General features: G+C 41.5%; 1 protein-coding gene across 3 annotated transcripts in view; it reads left to right on the forward strand.

The window, feature by feature from the left end:
* The window catches only part of SLC66A2 (solute carrier family 66 member 2), a 97,233-nt gene that overhangs the window by 2,785 nt on the left and 70,545 nt on the right, over window positions 1-23,903 (forward strand). For 2 of the 3 annotated variants that reach the window (XM_032801238.1, XM_032801240.2), the window contains exons 2-3: window positions 9,892-10,025; window positions 14,406-14,459. In XM_032801238.1, the coding sequence (XP_032657129.1) occupies window positions 9,892-10,025; window positions 14,406-14,459 (188 nt within the window). The remainder of the gene's footprint in view (window positions 1-9,891; window positions 10,026-14,405; window positions 14,460-23,903) is intronic. The other variant, XM_032801239.1, reaches the window with a different exon arrangement.

Below are 23,903 nucleotides of genomic sequence, written 5' to 3' on the forward strand. Positions count from 1 at the left end.
AAAAAAAAAAAAAAAAAAAAAAAAGGCCTGTTGGATCATTTGGCCCATCCTCCTGCCAAGACAGGGCTGTTCCCTACAATTCATCTTCTAGTGCTTTGTCCATTCTACTTGTAAAAGCACCATGGGGATGAGACTTCCACCCCACCTTGTGGACTATTCTCCAGCCTGATACATGCCTCTGTCAAGCTGGTTTTTTTTGGCACTGAGCCTAATTATTTCCTAAATTGTTTTCCCTGGACCCCTGCACAACTCCTGGCTGTACACTGATGTTCTATGCTAATTTCTCCCCCTTTTTGCCTAAGCGTACATATACACACACACACTCATTCATATATAATATGTGGGTCTAGAAATATTTGAAGGGTCTAATGATGTTATTCCCCTAGCTCCAAACATTGCTTAGCATTGTTGTACATATTTAATTATCTTTCATTTCAAGCAATTTCCTCTATTCCCGTGATCGCTTTTGTTGTTGTTCTCTGAACTCGCTTGAGTTTGTCAATATGTTTCTGGAACATGTTGTTCCTGGAATTGAACAGGTGCACCAGAGAGTGACTTTTTTTGTGATGTATTGTCTCTGAGCACGTTCTCACAAATTGCACTGGCCTTTTTTGTATCTATATCACAGTGCATACTGCTATCTAACTTTGTCTGCACCTTTCAGTAAGGCCTTCTAGATTCACCCTCATGTTCAATATGTGTGTTATCTCCCTATAACTAGCTTCCTTTTTTCCAGAACAAATCTCACTTATTTTCTGCTCATAACTCTATCATGCTAATAGGGTTCAGTGATAGTGTAGAGTGCCTATTTCCAACACACACTCATTCTTGACTCCTGGTCCTTTCCTTCCCCCACAACATCTGAAATACCTAGTTTCATGAAGTAGCAGTAGAGACCACGTATTCCCATGCACTGTGCCCACTGCACCCCCCTCCATAACCCGCTCCTGTAATCTGCCTCTCTTTTTTTAATTTAAAAAATCAATTAGTTTTAAAACAGGAGGACTGTGACCTTCCCCTTGCCCTCCAATCTGCAGATACAATATTTACTCACTAATCGCCATGAAATCTACTGTTAAGTGTTTCTCTAGCTAAAGGTGGCACGGCAGGACCATGATGCTAGCTCAGAAATTAATACTAGTACTAAGGGCAAGAATCATGATCCTGCCTCTATTAGATTTCCCCTCCAGTTGTTCCACTGCCAGTGATAGAGGAGATGCCTTCTTTTATTTAAGTTAAAGAACTCAATTTTCTGCCCTCCTCCTGCCCTCTTTCCTCTAATCCTTCATTTAGGGCGTTATCAAAGACTTGAGAACTTGCATCGTCACACAATGACAGTAGTGTCATTTCTTTAACTCCTGTCTCTTCAGCATTGTGTTTCCCTCGCTCAAAATGCCTCTAAACTTTTCTTTTGAAGTGAGTTACAAATAATTTTCCAGAGTTTTCAGCACAGTTCTGTTCAAGCAGCAGATTTGTTTCTGCACCTTTGCAGAAAGGCAGTGTGAGAAGGCTTGTACACACGAAATGATAAATCTGTATTATTAGAGACAATAGTAGGCCTGATTCTGCTTTCCTTGTACATGCCCAACTCTTGTTAAAAATCATCAGGCATTTAGATGTGCAAGCTGTAATGGTTATGGACTACTGTCCCTTCTTTGGGTCTCATAAATGCAACTCCTGCAGGTGGCAGGCCTCATGCCTTTCCCTCTCCTGGGGTGGATTTCTGCAGTTCACCCACTCTCAAACAAGGACATGGTTGACACTCGAGGGGCTGTAACCCATGATTTTTGTGTCTCTCTATCCCAGTCTGTCAGCTTCTCCCAGCTTACCTAATCGCTCCCCTGCCTTTTCTAGGGTCTTTGAGGTCTTAGCTCTCCTTTGATCCCAGGCTTAGCCTCTGGGAGGGTACCCCATTCTAGCCTAGACGGAGCCAGCTTTGTTATGGCTCCTTTGAAGCTGAGCACCTGAGACTGACTTATCTGAAGCACTATTTTATGGTTATTTTAGCACCCCTTTGCAGCCTCCTTTGACTTATCTCTAGGCAGGGAGGCAGCAATATACAATTTTCTTAGGAAACAGTCCTATACAATTTTCATAAAAGATAATACAGGCATTTCCCCTATTTGTCACACAAGCATCTGACCCAGTTTGTTGATTCTTAGAAATTAAGTCTTTGACCCTTTTTAATACAACATCTTAAAAAAACCTTTGATTGCAGCATTTTAGACGACACTGGAGCTTTCATTTGCAAAAGTGATGAGCAAACTCCGCTTATTGGGAGTAGCTCACATGTGATGTGACACATGTGAGTCTTAACTTTTTGGGGTCTGTGAGTGTGCTGCTGATGAAAATATCTGTGAGCATGAATGGAAAAAATGTAGTTGTGTGAATGTGCATAACAGTTACTAGCAATTTATGAAAAAACCCTCTACATTTAAAAAAAATCTGTTCTTCATTAGCATTCTCATTAGCAAGCCAAGGCCTCCCCTTCTTGTCTCTGCGTTAGCCTGTGACTGGGTAGACAAGTAAAATCCTGTGTTACGTTATGGAAAATACTTCTATATGCTCACCTTTAGTTCGGCGCCAAGGATACTACTTACCTAGCAGAGTCAGTCAGATACATAGGAAAAGAAATAACCGATGATTTCTGTGGTGGGACCACAGTTTGTAGTGGAAAGGGCAGAGAGAAGGAGCTTCATTCAACACTGCTCACTAGAATACAGTTATTTTGTTGTAAAGTTCATGATGAGGTTTCCTGAGTTTGGTGTGCAAAATGTCCCACAGACTGAAATAACTTCAGGGTGTGTTTAATATTAGCAGAACAAATACATGGCCTACACCAAGGAAAGGAAATTGGAAAAGATTTCTCTGAAGTAGATGATAAGCGTTCTAGTTACATCTTAATAAGTAAAGTCAGTCAACAGTAGTCCTGCTTCCTGCTATGCTCAGCAGGCTGGGGTCTTTTGAGTTGTGGTGCAGTTCTTTGTTTCATCAAATTTAGATGCACTAGCTGCCATATAAGGTTACCTGTGATTTTCTTTTTCTTTTTCTTTTTTTTTCTTTTTGCAGGATAAAACACAGTAGCCTTTGCTCCACTAATTTAAAAAAAAATAGGAATGGTTGATAGGCCAGGCTGGTTTTCCTGAGCTGAAGTGTCCAAGAGTTAGAGGAAATATGAATGAAGTCTCCTGAATAAAAGACCATTTTCCTTCATCTTAACTTCCCATATTTGTTCTTTATGAGCCAAAGAAACAATGAGCATGCAGCTGCAGTCAGTTTATTGCCTGGGTGTGTGTTTGAAGTCCTGGTGGCAGATCCTTGGCTGGCGTAAATTGTCACAGCTCAGTTCACTGCAGTGGAATTCTGACAGTTTACACTAGCTGAGGATTATGCCCCTGATGCAAGGCCTACTGAAGTAAATGGAAAGACTCCTCCTGACTTTCACAGAGCTTTGATTATGCACTATCTTGGATGCCTCTAGATGGGTTTTGGGATAAAGCTTCTTGTCAACTTGACTATTTATTTGTATTATCATAATATGCAGGAGCCCTAGTCCTAGTCCAGGACTGGACTCTATAAACCCAGATCAAAAAGATGGTTTCTGCCCCAAGGAGCTTACAGTCTACATATATGACAAGAGGTGGATACAGGCACATGGGGTAGTAAAGGGGGGAGGCGGGGAAAGAGACAATATTGGGAATCACAAGTTGTACCCAGATATTTCCCCCCTAAAAGTTCTCGGATATAGTTTTAGTGGGTCACTGTCCTGAAGCCACCCAGCAGTAGCCAAAAGCTTCAAGCCCCAGAGGAGTTCTCCAGCAATATGTTCACCTTAATTAAAGCTGCTGAGACTGATTTAAGGGACCCTTCCAGTTTTTAATATCTGAAACTATTTTGAAAAAGTTCAGTGCAGACCTCAGCTTTCAGATTACTTTTTGAGCAAGTGTATTCCACTTGGCCTCATTTATTTTAATCAGAACAACAAGGCCTGGCCCGAACGACTCTAATGAGATCTTGGGTTCACTGCTGCCTAGGATGGAGTCTGAGTATCATTTTTCTATATATTATATAGTATTGTGCCTGGCAGCCCCAGTCATTGACCAGCACCCTGGTTGTGCTAGGTACTGTACAAACACAGATTGAAAAAAGATGGTCTTTGTCCCAAAAGAATGTGCAGTCTAGCCTGCACAGTATGAAGGGGAAAGGTAATCTGACCTTTCTTCACACTGACTAGTCCTCAGCTTTGTTAGTGAGTGATCTAGGGGAATCTACTGGCAGGACTGTTTGCGGGATGGGAGAACTTCTGCTTCTTAGACTTTATTTTGGCATTATCGATTTAAAAAAAATTGCTGGTCACTAATGTAAAGTGAATGTGAGAAGATACTACCAGGATGAAAGTAACTTAAAGGACTTACCAGTAGCCCAGAGGACTGAGCAAGAGGCAGGGCCTCAACCAGAAGAGGCTGGGCCCTTTAAATTGAGATTTAAAGGGCCAGGTGCTCTGGTTGCGGTAGCAGCGGCTGGGAACCCTGAGCCCCAGGACTCTGGCGGCCATTTAAAGGGTCTGGGGCTCCCCACAGCGACTGGAGCACCAGGCCCTTTAAACTGGCACCAGAGCCCTGCTGCTGGAGCCCTGGGATAGCGGCGGCAGCCAGAAACCCCAGGCTCTTTAAATTGCTGCCGGAGTCCTGGGGCTCCCAGTTGCCGGCAGCGGGGCTCTGGGGCTCCCAGCTGCTGCTACTGCAGCAGCGCCCCCAGGCCCTTTAAATCACTGCCGGCCAGAGGTGGGGTTCGGCGGTGATTTAAAGGGCCCAGGGCTCCGGCCACTATTGGGAGCCCTGAGCCCTTTAAATTGCTGGCCTGGGGAAGCTGCCCCCTGTGGGTACAGTTAGGCTTACTTTCTCCTCTGGATACTACTGACCAGCAAAGGGAGCCCTCTAGTAGAGAGAATGCCTTAGTAGGAGAATGCAGTGCATATAGCAGCTTTCCCTCAGTAAATTCAGTCACTGAAGCAGAAATGCACACATGACTTCCTCTCTTTAATCACGAGCATTTTTCTGCCAACTTTATTTTGTGCAGGAAGAATAAAATATAAATGTAGGTTTTAATATATTGTTTTAAAATATATGTTCTGTACCACACACAATCCTAGAAGCTCACATATTGAGAAGCAGTTCTTAGCAGGCCTCAACCTGAAACTAGTTTGTTTTCTCTTTTACGCTTCCTGCTGACTACTGTTGTGCTGTTGCAGCATGCTGTCACCCAGGAGCCTGATAGTTTGGGTTACACAGTATCAGCCTGTAACACAGCTTCCGCCCTGCTTTAGAATCTCTCAAGAAACTGCAGAAGACCTTGACCTGGGCTTTAAATGCTGTAGTAGATTAGTATATTAAGCTTTCATATTCAAACCCAGCTTGGCTGCTAGTGAAGTTGAAGTTTGGTATTGGCCAGCTCACTGTGTTTTAGATCACAAAACTGATAAAGACAGTTTGGCTTGTCTCCACACAATCTCTGGTTTCTGTCAGGGTAGGCCCAGGACTGGAGTAACAGGATTGTTGCAAGAAGATTGAGGTGCGTTGGCAGAGTTATTCAGACAAACTCATGGTGACTAGTCAGTTTGGCTCTAGCCCAGTTGCTCAGCCTCTCTGTTTTATGAACACAAACAGTTAAGATTTTTTTAAAACAAAAATGTTACTGGTATTTAAAGAAAGTTGTATATGTTCAAAAAACCAGAACTCTTTACAGTGATAGTTTAAAATATTATATAAATAGACGGGAAACTGCTGTGAGGTCTGACATTGGACACTTCAAAACTGAAAATGTCACAGTTGTTTAGCTATATGATAGTTACCAGCTAGAAACTCAGAAAGAAAGAACAACAAATATAAAAAGGCTTCAATCCTATATTCTTCTTTCCCAGGGTCCCAGTTAGTACCCTAAGGATCCCTCCTACTTTTATGAACAGCTTCTTTACTGTTCCCACCCTCAAGCCCTGCTTTTGCAAAAATATTCTCTGCCTTTGGGAGGTGGGGAGGGAAGGGTCGAATGCTGCTTCTGAAACATCCAGAATACTCACTGCACAGCAACACAAGGCTCTTCCCTTCTTCCAGTGCCTATCACCTCCCCAGCCCATTTGGGAATGGAGAGGTAAGAGAATCTTAAATTTGGATCCTCCATGTCCTGGTGTGATGCTTTTGCCAGGCTGGCTCCTGAACCGTAATTTCAAATACAAACTAGAGTGTACATCCTCCTTTCTCCCTGTTAATGTCCATCATGTTGACCAAAATAGGAGCTATTTGCCTTCAAGTTGTTTAGAATAGAACACAGTATCTAGAAGAAGAATTTAACTTGAAGTGCGTTGGCTAGTCAGAATGAAAGTTTATGTAGTGCAACTTTTGTCCTGTATGTGCTGGAGTTTGTTAAATTCTCATACATTGTTTGAAGTGACTATGGAAACCTTGCCATATGTTCAGGCCCAGGTGAACTCTCTTGTGTATTGTGGGTTTGTTTGTGTTTTTTTTTAAATCTTAGCTCTAAAGTGATAGATGACTCAGAGGGTTGATAACACAGCTTTCTATCTCTGTTCTGATTACTAGTTCTAATGTGCCACTAGTTTATGGTGATTGTAAATTGCTTTATAGCTGACAGCTGGTAGTCTGAGGCGATTAGCTCCTTTCTGTTTGTAGTAGGCAGATATCTGTGTAACAGTTGGTATTGTTGGCAGCACTCTCAACAAATGTGCCAAGGAGTGAATAAGCCAGTAGAGAGACTATGGGCTCCCTTTGGATCAGGCTGGAAGAACATTAGTGTGTCAGTAAGGGGGAACTAATACTAATATCCATGCCATCCCTATCCTGTGAATTAATAGAACTTCAGCACTAGTGCTGCCTGTGTAGCCCTAAATTAGCTGTTTTATACATTTGGACTTGTAATGGGGATAAGTACAGTATTTCATACACCTACGGTTAGAGGACTTTTCGTAATAGTTGCTAACAGTGGGACAGATTCTCTTCTCTCTTTTCCTGAATGAAATCTGATGGATGGAAGCAGATGGATGAAAGATGGATGAAAGCAGTCGACTGGGTTAGTTCCTCAGTTTGAAGCCTCCAGCAAAACAGTTAATATGGGCTTCTCAGTTGCCAGGAGAGTGTTGCACAGCAGATCTCAGACAAGCTCCTCTGTCATGCCAGCGTGGCACTGGCTCAGTAATGTGTCCAGAACTTGTGTGTTTATCTGCTAGCCTCTAGCTCCACCCCCAACAGAGACATTCTCTTACGACACAGGCTCCCTACTTTTTCTATGTATCATGGCCGTATTAGTGGGATAAATAACTTGAGGACCCTTGGGAATCAGGCTTTTGCCACAGAGCTGTGTGTGATGCTCCTCTCGCTACACCCATGGAGCTCTGGCTCATGGTCAGTGCAATGCAAACGGTCCCTGGTGGACTCTGTACATCAGGGTCCCCTGAAACTGCAGATTCAGCAGCATTTGCAGAGTTTGCCCTGGCAAGGAGCAGAGGCACGGAACGGGGAGTAATGGCAATTCTACTTTGCTCCACTCCATCCTCTTTCTTTCTGACTCAATGGAAACCTGATTTGGGTTCTCTGCAGATCAGAGGGGAGTTTGTACACTCGGCTGCACCATCTCCCCACCCTTCAGCAATATTCTGAATTTGTTAGTGCTGATCTTACCATGGTATGACCTGCTGCAGTGTCACCCTTCTCCTCTCCCCAGGGCATTAATTGAGGAGGAGGCCTTGTTGCAGCCATGTACACAAGAGCCACAGGCCATTGGTGTCCCAGGAGACATTGTGAAGGCTCATGGTTTCATAATGGATGGCCCCAGCTCTGTGGCGCTAGGCCTCTTTCCCCCTCTCCCGCCGACCAGTTCCCTGCGGATGGTCTGTTCCATTGGGGACAAACCTGTCCACAGTCCGCCTGCAAATGGAAAAGTTCCAAGAAAACTCAGCAAGTCCAGAGTCAAGGACTTTCTAGTTTCTCCTCATTACTGGGCATAACCCACATGGACCCATAACAACAAAACTTGAATCTCCCTAAAGATCATAGTGGAAGTAAAGAACTCCAGCATTCATACAATGCAAGGCCTTAATGGCAAACACGCTTGGTACTATCCTAATGTCTTATTGACTAGCTCAGTGCTCTGTCTTGAAAGAAAACCAAGTTAAAGAATTATATCCAGACTCTTATGGGAGACCTTGCATTGTACTCTCATACGTACTAATGGCTCATTATAGTATCCTATACTTAACGTTTGACAGAGCTTTGTAAAACATTAATTAAACCGTTTATTCCTCCTGTAAGTGTTGTCTCCCATCTTCTTAGCCAGTGACAGCACAACGTTTGTGGGGTGATGAAGCAGTAACTGGTTCACTGGGTGACTAGTTTGTGGGTGTATTTGGAGTGGCAGATAGGAAATGTGGCCCAGAATTAAAGAGTGAGTGAAAGCACACTGTTTAATTCCCCAAATCACTTCCTTCAAGCAGTAAGAATCTCTGAGGAATACACCCTAGCAAGGTTATTTGAGCTGAGAGAGAAGTCACAATTGTGTGCCTGGAGCCTGTCTACAATAAATCTAATATATTTTGCACCAGATCTGTATGGGATCTTCCATGCCTCTTCTCAAAAAATAAAAACCCTACTCTTTGTCTTCTTACTGGTGATGTCTGTTGGGTATTATACTGAGCTCTCCTACATATAATGCAGGAAGAGGAACTTGGATAGCAGCCAATCCTCACTGAAGAGTCTTGTTTTCTGTGATAGAATCTAATGCAATCATGGAAGATGGACCCTACATTAAGTATTGGCTGCCATCCAAGTTCCTCTTCCTGCAATAGGTGTAGTAGAGCTCAGTAATTCCCACCAGACAGCATCAGTAAGCAAACATAAATTAAACTGGGGGGAGGGGGAGAGGCAGGGGAAAAAACATGTTCTGTTCAGTTTCCACACCTCTGAACAATCAAGTAGCTGTTTCTTGCAGCTTTGGAGTTCATTTCCCTAAGCTTGGTTCAAATGAGTCCAAATCAGATTGCAGTATGTCACAAAAGTGATGCCCCTCTCTTCCAGACTTCTGGAGGGGTGGGAGTGCAGTAAGAGCGGGTGTTTGTAAGTTTGTTGGGGGCACTGTTAGACATCATAGGTTGGTAGTTGTTTTTTTGGGGAATGGGATGGTATGGGCTTATGATTTAACGTGTTTTAAAATTATATTTAGGGAACTTAGTGTACAGAGCAGGAGTTCTTAACTTAATAGCGTCTTCACTTAATAGAGGAAAGAAATGTGTCTCTCTCATGCTAATGCAATGTAGCTCTTTATTCCCTTCTAGTTGCTAGACCAGGTTTGCGAATCTGCCTCTTCATTCAAGCTAATGGACCTGGTCCTTTTAGTTCAGGCAACAGAAACTCATGCTTTTGGATCCACCGACTTATAGTTTTCCCCAGGGTGCTCCACTCCTGCTCCACATCCTGCCCACCACTCTCCACCCTCCCCTAAGGCCCTCCCCCAGCTGGCAAACAGCTGTTTGGTGGCACCCCCAATTAGCTCGTTGGGGTGTCACCAGACAGCTCATAGGCAGCGCTGCTGCCCAAGAGCTATGGCTGGTGGGTGCTGAGCACCCACTATTTTTTTTTTTCCCACAGGTGATCCAGTCCCAGAACATTCAGTGTCGGTGGCTGTGGCTACAAGTTTGAGTAGGATATGGTTGGGTTACATGCAGCTAGATCTCTGTTAGTGTAATTCTTCTCTGCAGCTTTGCAAATTTGTCAGTTACGGTGATTGTTAAGGATACAGTCGTCAAACACCTAAATAGGATTGAGGGTAATTGGGTATCAAGATCATCATCTTGAGATGTCTGTTTATTTTTCTCTTATTTTTTAGGTTTGGAAGGCATTTTGAATCCCCTCTTCTGTGGCAAAGCATTATCATGATCATTACTATGTTAATGATGCTGAAACTATGCACTGAAGTACGTGTGTCAAATGAACTGAACATAAAACGTCGCTCCTTTTCAGGTTGGTAACAGTAATTTTGCAGAGTGAAATCTTCCAATATTAATTTCTAAAAATGTCTTGTATTGTCATTGGGTTGAGTGAAAATTTTTTGTACGTGGTGCAAACCGTTGTCTCTTGAAGATTCAACCCAGCACTTTCTGAATGGTCTGTTTAAAATTATTTCCTTCCATATGAGTATTTTAAATGGGTCTTAGTTCAGTCTAGAAAATAAGAATTCTCTGTAATATTTTATGTCAAACCCTAGGAAGTAGTGGAAGTCATTCTACTCTGCCAGTCTCGATGATGCTAAGATCTACGCCTGAATAACAAGAAGAATTTTCACTGCACTTTTCTGCCAAGTCTCTGTATTGCAGAAGCATTTATCATTGACTAGTGTCAGAAGCCATACCTTGCTATTGCCAGTGCTGTGTCTTGCTTGGACATAAAATATTTTATTTCTTGTCATTACATTTGTTGTCAAAATAAGGAGTGATGGTGTGTCACTATTACAGGTTTATTGAAGTGTACATATTGTACAACGCTTCCTGTGGTCTTGCAGTACTGTTTTTTTGTGTGTGGAAACTTGCAATCTGGGTTAGAATATCATTTGTTGTTAATCTAAGGCAGTGATACTTGGACCTCAGTGGTTCAGGAGCCAAATTAGCGATCAGCATTACCCAAAAGAGCCATAGTAGTGTGAATTCATTGTTTCATTTACTTACACTTACTCTCTCTCTCAAAATATTATTATTTGTTGTTCTCGTAGCAAAGTGACTGACCAAGTATTCTACAATTGGTTAATACATAGTAAAAGCACCCTGATTGATAACTTAAATTGGTTAATAATTAAATCACAGTGTTTTAATATCAGGTGCTGCAAAGAACCACAAGAGACCCATTAAAAGGCCACTCCTGAGCCTCAGTCTCGGTATCACTGATCTAAGGGCTTGTCCACACAACTGGGTAATGCGCTTTATGGTGTAAAGCGCACTAACATGCTGTGCATGAATTAGTCTGTGTAGACCCTGCTGGTGCGCTTTAATGTAATATTGTTTGAAATGGTACTACATTAAAGCGCACTGGGGAGCCTTCAGTGCGCACCAGCCAGGTCTTAGAGGACCAATTAATGTGCAGCATGATGGTGCGCTTCAGAAATAACATCCCCATAGAGTGCATTATACCTCACCATGTAGACAAACTCTTAAGTCTTTTTTACAAAATGATTTACTTTATGGCAAACTCTTTTACAGTTTGGAATTTAACAAATGCCAGCCTCTGGTTTTCTTGTTTTGATGTGTACATTCCCCATTTTGTGTTTCTCCTGTTCCTGCTGCTGCTGGGCTATAAACCTGTTGTCGTCTTGCCAATATGGACATATAATTTGCTCTCTCGGTCTGTTTTCTTCCTTCTCTTACCCTGAAAACTGAGGGCTTGATCCAGCTCCAAATAACTGCAGCCTTTCCAGGCAGAGGGAGCCCTAGAGGGCTATGAGTGCTGGCTCTGCAGCAGGTTTATTTCTTCAGTAGGAAGATAGGCCTGCTCTGCAAACGCACTCCCACTCAGTGGTTTCTGTGGAGCGTTTTGTGAATCTGCCCAGGTAAAGTGATATCATGGAGAGCGTTAGCTCATCTGCAACTCTTAATACTCTGACCCATCTATCTTTCTCCTCTACAGTCTGGGACTGCATTGTCTGCAAGAGTTGTCACAGGCTGGGAAAACGAATGACTTTAGATCTGGCCTCATTTAGCAGAGACTTAAAACCTGGATGTATTGGGAGGGGAACAGCCAGCTCTTTGCTTGTAGATACCTGTTGGTTGGGAGCAGAGCAGAGGGCTTCCTCTTCAGATTGCCCTTTGTGGGGCTAAGGGGGTAAGTCTTCAAACTAGATTGTCCTCTTTCCCCTCCCTCCTTCTCTAGCAGGCATCCCCCCTGACATGTATTGAGGAAGCATGTCCAATTCAACTTCAGCCACAATCTTTTTTGATTGAATGACTGGCATTCAGTCACCCAGTGAAAGAATTGGGTTCTTCACTAGCCTGTAGGGTAACTTGCAGAGCGTACTCAGTGTGTCATGCCATATCATTTCCCAGGAGCCAGTTTTCCATATATTTAATCCACTAAAAAGAACAATTTTGCCTGTTTTGGGCTTTAACTCTTTTCTTTGCAGCAGGAGGCTCGCTGTACTTCATGCAAGCTTATGTTATTAGAACCGTACAGTGCAACTAAATGTTGCTTTCATATATGCGATTAACTTCTAAGTGATGGGAAGGTTAAACCAGTGATGATGATATCTAAGAAAGATCTACAATTTGAAAAGTATTAATGCTGAGGATCTTTTGATTCACTGTCAGATGTAGTGTACTGGCTTGAAGTTAATCTTTGTGCTATTTACAATTTTGGTCATACATATTTCCTTCAAGAGAGGAAGGATGGCCTTGTGGGTGAAGCACAGGAACTGGGAATCAGATGACCTGCGTTCCTAAACCTGACTCTCCCATTGTTTTCCCATCTGATCCTGAGTTTTCTCTCTACCAAGTTTTTGCCATATCTCACGCAGATGGTGGGAAGGTAAATTTTCAGTTTGATGCTTTTGACATCCCTGGATGGAAGGGGCCAAGTTGTGAATTGCAGTATCATCATCATAAGATCAATATCACTATGTTTTTGTATTTAAATCTTTCCACCCATTCCTTCTTCCATCCTGTTTCCCTAATATCTCTACAACATAATTCAGGTTAAAAAGTGAGCCTGTCCTGGCTCTGTCTTCACTTTAGCAGTGCCTTATATTCCAGTCTAATAATCCTGGTGCACATTTGACCAATGAGTCTTGAGTTATCCCGGAGTAGCTTGTTTTTTTTTCTATTCATTCAAATAACTCCTGCTGAATAACTAGTTCAGAGGGATGCCAATCTTTTTCTTAGCTTCCAAAGCAATAACAAGGTCTCTCTCCTAATCCAGAAGATGGTTTTTGTGAACTCAAGCAGGTTGTTCTAGGTCCCCTGGTTTGAAGTACATTTTAGTGTTTAGTTAACAGTGTATCCACAAAGCCATTTAATCTGGATAGTGTACAGTTATGGCACTTCCATTTATGTGGAAATCTGTTGCAACTTGAAAAGTTCACTCCCCTTGGATTGGCTTGATTGTCTCCTTGGAGAGTCTCTGTCCTGGCTGGGTATTAGGGAGACTTCTTTTCTCTGCCTTTGTTGTTTTTTAAAACAAAAAATCACCAGGAAATGATTTCCCCCTTCCCCCCCCCCCTCCAGCTTCTAGGAAAGATTTGTTCTCTCATGCATACATTTTATTATCCTTTATTTACAGATATTAACCAAGAGGAGATTACATCCCTTTGTATGCATGTGTTTTCAGCTGTGTAACACAATCAACCATCCTAAATCTTGATTATGCCCCAAGAACCTTTGCCCTGGTGTGTGGGTAACTGCCAGGCTCCCCTAAAAATTATAACTTTGCTTACAACCAGTGGGGGGGTTGTCATGGAGATGGTCTATTCTGTTGGTGTGATGCCTTTAATTCTATTTTGCTTAACCCTAAAGCCACCCTTGCTGTGTAGTTATTTGTATTCCCATAGTGCTTAGAAGCCAAGTAGCATGGGGGCTCCATTATTATTTCAGTTTATTTCTTACTGTCATTTAATTTTGGACCCTCAAACTGATGCTATCTTAACTTCTGTTTACAACTTGTCCCTTACTATAACACTATGTTCCCTTGAAGAGTTTTATTAAGGGAGCATTGTCTTGGGTAGTATGTGGTTTTCAAATGGAATTGAGGTTTACAGAGGAAGGTTAGGATCAGATTAAATGGTTCAGCATACGGAACACTTGAAGTGGTGATTTGATCTCTGTCTCTGTTAACGTGAGTGGCTAAACAGTTAAACCTGTTGGAAGTGTTGAAGAAAAGGGTTTCTTCCAGAATGTGAAGCAGCCCTATCATGTTGTTTTATTTCTTTATTTGCATAATTTACATAATTCTTTCCTGAAAGTCACCTCCATCCTCACATTTAACTCAGGCACAGGAATAAAAATAAGCAATTTAAGCTTTCTCTTTCACTGAAAAGTTTATAAATATGTGTACATTGCTTTGAAGAGGGTTACATGTTACACTGTTTCTGTTCTCTCCCCCCTTTATTATTTTATTTTAAATTGCTGTTATTTCTCACACTGAGGCCTTTATCCTTCCCTAAAATCTCGGGGAAAACCCTATAGAGAGCATGGAAACTAAAACTTTTTGCATGTGTGGTTTTTTTTTTTTTTTTTTTTTTTTTTTTTGATCAGCAAGATGTACTAACAAAGTTTAAAATAAAACAAAAGACCATCTACTATATTGACTCAAATTAGTCTATTTTGTCTTTTCGTCCTCTCTTCTCAATTTATTTTTCTTATGTAGCTGCAGATAGTAAAGATGAAGAAATCAAAGCACCTCCCAAGAGATCCTATCTGGGTATGTACTGTACAAACCCATGCTGCATGAGGTTGCCATCTGAAACATAATTCACGCTTCGCTACTTTTTGTTTTGTGTGTTTTGGTTTTTTGCTTTGGGTCATTTTTAGAAATGATTGCATGATGATCATTTCTGGAGAGAATGTTTCTGCTTCTTTTCTTCAGATACTAATGTCTAACTGTTCTGCAGTTTTAATTTTCATAGAGGAAAAGATGCTTTCAGTTCTGTTCCAGAAACCATTTTTTTTTTTTTTTTTTTTTCTGGAGGTAAATGAATTGCCAATTCATCCCATCATTCTTCTCAATTGTATTTTGCTCTTTTTCCTGCCCCATTAGAGAAACATAACAGTATTTATATAATAGAAACTATTAACCAGCATGACCTACATGGGGCTCTTCTCCTCCTCACATCACTGAAATAGGAACTTTTCTTCTTTTTGTTTTCCGCACCTTCCTCCCAAAGGGCCAGACTGTGTGCAGCAAGCTATGAAAAATATGGGAGTAGCTTTCAACCAGGAGAAGTGTTAGATGCTCATTTTGCAACACAGCAAATAAGGATTTCCCTATAACATCTCAAGTTCAGCAAAATGAAAATGGCTTACAACAAAACTTATTTATGATTTCCTGTCCCAGCCCTCGTTTTCAACAGGGCATCCTCTGCATTGTTATTGGGAGGGGGGAGGGATTTATAGCCCCACATACTTTGAAGGCCCCCGCGTCACCATCTGGACTGGTGTTTTTGGAATCCATTCTAAGATTTTGAATGTTCTCTAGGTAGCCAGAGAGATTGAGAAATAGGATGTGTACCCTGCCTTTGTGTCATTTCCAGCACTTAGAAGCCTGAAGATCCAGAGACCATGACTGTGTCTTAGCCAGGTTAGTTTAGTTTAAGGTGTGTAGATACCACTTTATACAAGGTCTCAGATATCTCTAAACATAGAAGTTACACCAATTTAACATAAGTTGTTTATTAAACCTATTTAGTTTGGTGCGATCCTCCCATGTAGACACTCTCTTATTTTGGAACCAGAGGACCCTATTTCAATTTTGGTTAAGTTGGTAAGAAATCAGTTTAAAGGAAGTCCAACATAGGGCTCTCTTCTTCCAGAATAAGAGTTCCTACATCGGGTTTTGAATCATCAGTATTACTGAATCTGTTTGTAAATGTAATCAAATTGGTGTTCAGCTTGTATGGAGACAAACCCTGACAGAGACAGAAACATTTCTATATGGTGGTGCAATGCAGAGCACTTTCCTTAGACCATCGGATCAGTCCTGTGTATTGGATGATCTTTAATGGAGCAAGTAGTCAAGAAATGCAATTGTCCTCTTCTGGATTTTCCGATGGGGGGGCGGGAGGAAATATTTCATAACATTCCAAAAGTGCATGTTGGTTTAATGCTAGTAATTTGCAAAACACCTTTTCCTATTGTACGTTTTTCTGGGCTTTGCATGAAATATTTGTTTTGCTGTTTTGTCTCTTATCATTAGTTTGCAGTTATTCTTACTGGCTTATGTCAAATTGGACTTACCTATAGAATGTAAACTTGAATCTTACCCTATTTTTAACATGTTTACATTCTTTTCTTTATTCGCTAACGCTTTCCAGTTTTTAGCTATATCATAAACAATAATCTGTTAACTTGTTGAAGGATGGCTTATTCTGAGTGCTTCAGGGAACCATAAGAAAATAGAGAAACGATTATTAGTTGCTACATTTTACTTATGTCTTAACAGATTAAAAGTTTCTAAATATCAGTCACCTGGTTTTCAGTAAACAATGGGACCTGAATGTGTCTATGAAAATCTGGTGAAACTTAGAGTTGGGTCCTTTGATATCTGTGACGAGCACTTTCTGAAATGAACTTCAACTTGCTTAGGAAAACAGGACAGATCAAAAGAAGTAGTCATACTGCATTTTGATGAAACAGTAAGACACACTTTAAGGAATGCAAAAAGTTTAATGATTGCATTTTGGGTACCTATTCTTTGTATGTTTCTGTTCCTTTAAACTGGGTATTTTTAATTAGTATAAATCTGTTTTAAAATAGTTCTGCGGTAGAGGGGTGTGTGTGTGATTACATGTATATGATATCTTACTAGACTCAGAAAGTTTGCATGGGAGAAACACTACTTTATTGGGCTAGTCATATTTTGGTTTACACAGGATTTGTTTAATTGAATTACGTCCTGCTTATGTCTATATAGCAGTGCTTTGTCCAGAGCCATGGCAGTCTCACTAAAAAATTTAATGTAAGGAGGTGTCTGGTTTTTTGGCTCAGGGGTTTGTGTATTCCTTTACCTCTCTTAATGAATTTGGCAGACTATTTTTTCAAAAAAAGTTATTACAACTGGGCTTCCTGCCCAGGGCCGGCTCCAGCATTTTTGCTGCCCCAAGCGCCCCCCCTGGAAAAAAAAAGAAAAAGCCGTGATCAGCAGCACTTTGGCAGCAGCTCTACCACCACTGCTTCATTCTTTGGCGGCAAATTGGTGGCTGGTCCTTCCCTCCAAGAGGGACTGAGAGACCCATCGCCGAATTGCCACTGAAGAGCCGGACGTGCCACCCTTTTCTGTTGGCGGCCCCAGGCACCTGCTTGCTGCGCTGGTGCCTGGAGCTGGCTCTGTTCCTGCCTCTCACTTGAAGTTTCAGTTCCCTAAAAACTCTTTAGTGTTTCTAGGCTTTGGGATTCATTACAGCTCTTTTGCAAAAGCATGGTAAGCATACAGTATAGTGTATTCATTTTAACTTCAGTTAGCCCTGCAGGATGATCAGAGTGTTAAAAGTGGAAAATATTGCCCACTCTGCTATACCAATAGATCTGTGGGGAAATTGGTAGATAAATGATGATACTGAAGCTGTACTCTGTCACCACCTTTGATTCAGAAATTGAGCCCTTTCTATGTCCACTGGTGTCTCTCTTTAGGCATGTTTGTTGTCCGTATTCCAGTAAACCATTTAATGCTACTGTTCCTCCACGCACACTTTAACTGCAAAAGCTTTTTATCTGACACTTGACTCTGAAAGCTGACTGCCTAGATTCTGTTCTACTAAGGGGCAAATCCTCAGTGTCATCGCTCTATTGACTTCAAGAGTTACGAAAATTTATACCAGCTTTAGATCTGCCCTATGGTATATAGCTTCCTGTTTTCATATAGAAACAAAATTATTGCCAGTTGTTCCAGGAAAAGGAAGATCTAAATAGCAACAGTTCTGACAAACAGCAGCCCTAGTTTTACACATTGCCTGTTGGTGTATCTGAAGATTAGCGTGAGAGCTAAATTAAAGTACTACCTTGGTACTGTTTGCCCATTAAGAAAGCCAAGACTTTTTCTTCAACCAGTTGGTTTGTCACTTGCTGAAATGCTTTAGAATAAATGTGGATGTTTTGTACTCTCCTGTATTGAGAAGCAAATTCTTGGTTACATTTTGAGCTCTTGAAATGAGATCTGGAGATTTTGGGGGAGACAGGACATGCAAGACACTGGATCAAGGTTATTAGATCTTTGAAGATATTTTTATAGCTCTGTGGTAGTCTCAATAGTGCAGTGGGTAACTTCCAATGCATGTGATTAGCTGAATTTTATAATTTCCAAGTAAATATTTAAACGAGTTGTGAAGGACACTGCTGAAAGAAATCACAAGGGTTTCCTTGTTTACGAAGTTCTATTTTCAATCTTGGAAGTGAAGTTATCTTGGTATCTGTCATGCTATTAAGCAGTGAGAGTTCTTGCTTGAAGTCTGCTTGCTTCTGGTCCAGAGGACAGTAGAGTCTTAATGATATAGTAAGTGTCCAGAAACAATGTAGATTAATTATACATCAGTACAATAGTATGTAAAACTGTAGTTTAAAAAAAGTTGTATATGCGAAACCAGAATCTATTTTTGTGTAAACAAAGTCATTTTAGGAGGCTCTTGTATAAAACCAAATGGGGGGGAAAAACCAGTGATGGATGGATTAGCTAGTTGGCCCATGGATACTAAGTGTGAACTGCTGCTGCACTACGTGCAGCTGTGAGTATAATATGACAACTGAGGTAACTTGCTCTCCAGCTGCTGTCCTGTTATTTCTTTCCTCCAGTTGGAAGACAAGCTTTAGAACTCGTAACTCGGATGCTAGTAAATAACGTCATGTCATGGCACCTGGGTCTTACTTGATTAGCTCTCTAGTTGCTTCTCTGTGGAGTGTGTTGGGATCTATATCTGGGGTATGAGCTTGTGTTGACAAATATATAGGAAAGCACCATGACCATCTATGGGTGCTATATAAATAATATAATGGATAAGCAGATACATACACAGTGTGCTCCTCTCTTTGGTTCTTTACCATACTGATTAGAATTGAAGATAGGGCAGAGCCAAACTTTCCATCAGCCAATCATGTGGCTTCATCTTTGATTTTATTTTGTTTGTCTGTCTGGGGAGTTCAGTGAAAAAGAGACAATTACAGATTTCTGTGCACCACTGTGCTGTGTGTGTGTGTGTGTGTGTGTGTTTATATAAAAATTGTGGCTCTCCCTGGGTTTGGCTGCTACCACCCAGCACTGACGCTAGGAACTAAATCCCTTCTGCCTACTCTGCACTTCTCCAAAATTATAATGTCCTCCTTTAGACTGATATTTTTTTTAACTTGTATGCATTACCACAGCATGTATGTGTATCATTAGGTTTCTTTTGTTAGGGTTATTTTCCTAATATAAGGTTAGAAGTCAAAGGGACCCAGATCTGCTTTGGTTGAAGTGGTAGCATTCAGTGGTGCAGGATTTCCTCACCTACGCAATTAACTGTCTGTTTGATAACTGGCGCATTCTCCAGCTTGTCCTGTTGTAGTTCTGCGTAAGGGCCTCTTTCCCTCTGCCCCCCCCCCCATTTATTACTGTCTTATTCTTTTTGTGATATCTCTGAAAAGGAAATAGAAGATGAAGAATGGAGTGACGGCATTTTGAGCATGTAGAAGTATATCCTTATTAAAATGAGGCGATCTTTGGTCATCTGTGCAGAGTCCTTGTCACCTTTGGCGGTTGCCACATATGAAGCAGTGGGAACCACTGATAAATTATCATCTGCTTTCCAGAAAGCCTCTGTAAGTGGGTCATCTAATGTCCCCCGCCCCCCCCCCCATACACCCAATTCAGGTTACTCTAAATACATTTGATTAATATCACTACAAATAGGCCTGTGTTGGACTAAATGTTTTAAGGAAAAGAAGGTGGAATCTGCTTAAGAATCGTGAAAGCTAAGCAGAGAATTTTTCCAGCTACACATCAGAGAAAGTGACTTGTTTTGTTGTAAAATAAATGACATCATAAAGCTAATGATATTAAAATCCTTGACCTCCCCCTGGTATTTGTAAACCAAATGGATTTGGGTCCATTTCTCTGTTTTTTAGATTACATTTCTTAACAAAAATGTAATTCTTTTAAAAACTTCAAAGAATTTTTTAGTATAGATCCTTCTCTAGTTCTATAGATCTAATGCTGCTTTAACAGGAAGTCTTTTTTGTGTGTCTGTTCATGTGAGCTCTCTTTTAGAAATCTAGAGGAATTATTCAGTATAATGATGGCATGCCTTAATACAAGCATATCTTGGATCATAGAAGTTAGGAGAAGAAAACTGTTAATTTTAATTTTTTGTGCTTAATTCTTATATTTAGGGTGTATATACTTAGGTGTTTGCTCTTTCAGATTTCTTTTAGATAAGGACAGTAGAGAAATTCTTGGTTATGATAATAGATTGTGATCCTTGAAGCCTGACTTGGTAGGTCAGAGTGCAATACTTGAGTCTTCCCCTGCTTACCCACACAAGCCTATTGCTTGTTTCTCGAGAGAATGTCTTTCAGTCTGCAGCCATTTTTTTTAAGAGGGTGGGAGGGGAAGACCTCTGGTTTAAGCAATATGAGGAGAGTTGGCCTCCCATATCTAGGTTTTTGACCCTGATCCAGAGCCCATTGATGTTGAGGGAAATGTTCCTATTGGTTTCAGTGGGTTTTGGATCAAGACTGGGAAGCTCATCTCCCTTCTAATTGGGCCACAGGAAGGTGGGAGCTGTGGCTGCCAGGCCATTCCTTTCGGGAGGGGAGGGGAATGTTGGCAGCCACCAACGTTCAAAACTCATGAACTAGATCTCCCAAAATCATGGATTTGGCCCCCAAATCACGTAATTAAATAAATATCATCGTATCTCTTGGCCTGTCTTTGTTTTTGTTTTTGTTTTTTGTTTTGTTTTTGAACGTCTCTTGTTCACCCGCAATGTCTGTGACAAGTAGTGTTGCTGACACTCCCAAATTTATAGAGTAAGGTGATTTTGACCTCACTGCAGGAGCTGTTGCTGGCTGGCTGACGGTGCTGAGCTTCCAGCCTCTCTCCAAACACAAAGGCTCTAATTAACTGTGTGTGCCGCAATCGCACATCTGCCTTTCAAGCCCCAACATCTGCTCATCCTGTTCCTCTCCCTGCCTCTGCTTCTTCTACAACTCCTGGAGGGAGGGGGGTCAGCCGGGTCCTCTCTTCTCCCTTCCCAGGATTAGGGAAGTGGGGAGGAGCAGAGAGCAGACTGACCCATTTTTCACAGTGGGAAGGGGAATAAGAAGGAGGCTGTGGAGCTGCTCTGAGCTGTTGGGCTATTTCTGCTCCTTCCTGAGAGAAGGATGTCTGCTCCTCCCTCTTCCCAAGCCTCTGCTCCTGAAGGGAGGGGAGAGAGCTCTGTCTGCTTCCTGTAGCAGCTCTGATTGGCTGTTCTTCCCAAAAGATGCATAGTTGGGGAAGGCAGCCAATCAGAAGGGGTTCCCACAGGCATGGCTGAAATTTGAGAGGAGGCTGGAGTTTCTTCTGTCATTGTGATACTGGCTCCAGCCCTGGCCAAAGTCACACGACTTGCAAAGAAATCCCAAGAGCTGGCAGTATTGGGAGTGGGAATATATTTGTTGTGGGCTTTGTGGAGTTGGGTTTGATAAGAAGGTTTCCCTCACCATGCAACTAACCAAGACACCAGTTTGGCTCGAAGGGTAAGCAGCTCAGCATCCTTCTGGAGTCTGCAGTGTCTATAGAGGTCCACCTGACCCACTGCTGTTCTGTCAGGCAGTCCTGGAAGAGCAGTATAATCTGTCTTCATTATTTAAAAAAAGAAAATTTCTAGTTTACATGGTTACAGAGAAAAAAGTTTGAAAATGCAACCCAAGTGCACCCAGAAGGCTCAGAAACCCCAGAAAACAGACAAAAATGATCCATCCAAAATCGCATGATTTTTAAGCCGATGTCGTAATTCTTGAATCATGACTCATGATTTTTGTGCATTTGGGGTTGGGTTGCCTGGCAGCTAGAGGTTCCTATTTGTCAACATATATGTAGGGCTGGTTGAAAATTTTCTACTGAACCTTTTTTTTTAATGCAAATTTTTGGGTTTTCAACTAAGACACTTCACAAAAAAACCCCAGCTTTTCTGCTAATAACTTAGAACTTCAGTTGCAAAACTGGCCACCAGAATACTGAAACATTTTTGATTCTGAAATGCCTTCCCTGTTCTTCTATTTAGGCTGGGCTGCCAATCCAGATTTAATCTCCTAGGATTCACTGTGCAACTGCTATGATGCACCACCTCCTCTCACCAAGACGAGAGACCGTAGTATATACCGGAGCTGGGATTACAGGGGAAAAATGAGAACGAGACAGTGTGGCAGCACTTCAGAATAGAAATATTTAACTTTACAATTTTTTTTACCAAAAACTCTAATTTTATGTGGAAAATTTTGAAGAAAATGAGTCTCCTTTTCCTCATTTCCCACAGATACTTCACAGGAAAAATTAACTCCTTTTCTCATCAGCTTTACGTATATGCCATTATTTATGAGAAATGGGGTTTGGAGCCCTTATGCTTTTCCCTATCCCAAAAAGTAGCTTGTTTAGTTCCAGTCTGTACTTAGGGTTAAATAAAATAAAAATCAATAGAAACTTTAAAGGGAACTCTAATGAAACGGTTTTTAGTATAGGTTGGATGTGACTAAGAGTAGTGTGTTCTTCTTCCCCTTAGTGGTTACCCCAAGAGCCCTGCTGCAGGCCACTCCAGTGATGTCCCTAAGAGACTGCTGAGTCAATGAAGAGCTTGAACTTTCGGGGGCTAATTCCCCACTGGAGGCTAATTATGTATGGTTGAGTTCATTTAAGGTTAATAGGTTGGAAAAGACCATTATCATCATCTTGTCTGGCTTCTTGCATAGTGTCGAGGCTGTAGGGTTTGACCTATTAATTCCTGTAATGAGCTCAATAACTTGTAGATGAGCTGGAGTATAATTATCCTCTTTCAGAAACACATCCATTCTTGATTTTAAAAGAGCCAAGTGATGGAGAATCTGCTGCTTCCCCAATAATCTGTTCCAATGGTAAAGTATCTTCAGTGTTAGTTTATTATTTTTTAAATCAGCATGTTGTGTTACTGTACTAAATCAGATGCCTCACAGAGCTGTGTATTCTGTCAACACAACTGCCTATCATTAAAACAAGTAATGGTAGCTTTTGATAGAGAATCTAACCTCTCTTCCCTGTTGTCGTCTTTGTCCTTCCTAATGAGGATGCTGCCAGTGACTAACATTCACTGACAAGGCTCCAGGATTCAGTAAATGCCATCTTTGTAGTAATTTTTCTGACACATAAGTATTTCCAATTCCTCATGTTCATATCAACGCTGGGTAATGTAGGCAATCAAATAATGCATTCGCTTCACCTCCTTAGAAGAAGGGGGCGATGAAGAAAGAGGTTGTGCAGTGACCGAAAGCCAAGGCAGGGGACTCTGGTGAAACAGATGCTCTCTTGTATGGCTTGTACAATTTTTAAGATATACTTGGAGTTTACTGTTTGTAAAACTGCAAGGAAGAAATGCAGCTAGAGACCTTCCATTTAGTGGCATTTTGTGCTAAACCAGAACTACTGCAAGGAAACCCTACTTGAGGAGGGAGATTTGTGTTGAAACTCTCTTGCCCATCATTCTGCATTAACCCTGCTGAAGCTCAAGTGAACTCTCTTGCCCATCATTCCACAGCAGGGTTAATGCAGAATGCCCTCAGCATAAAAATAGAAGTTTGACTCTTTTTTTTTTTCCTTCTTCTTTTTTTAATAGAGTTTGAAAAGCTGGTATTTATTTATAGGTAGCACCCTGATATTTTAGGCTGTGCACAAATACCGAGGATGATCTAATCCCTGCTCTGTAAAGCTTGTAGCTTGACAAGAGAAAAACATGCAAAGGTTGGGGTCGCAAGATACAGGAAATTCTTATATTAGACAGAGGAATGGTGTCTGGTGGTGAGAGAAAAGAGAGATGGTAGAAGTGGCATTACATGACATCCCAGCCTGCGACCAGATTGGGGATGGATAGTAATACCAAGTGGACACACGAGATAAAACCCCAAACTCTGTGTGTAGCCCTATCCTGGATGGATCTTACCTGCCTATGGACAT

The sequence above is a fragment of the Chelonoidis abingdonii genome, chromosome 2 (assembly GCF_003597395.2).
Source record: "Chelonoidis abingdonii isolate Lonesome George chromosome 2, CheloAbing_2.0, whole genome shotgun sequence".
Taxonomy (NCBI): Eukaryota; Metazoa; Chordata; order Testudines; family Testudinidae; genus Chelonoidis; species Chelonoidis abingdonii.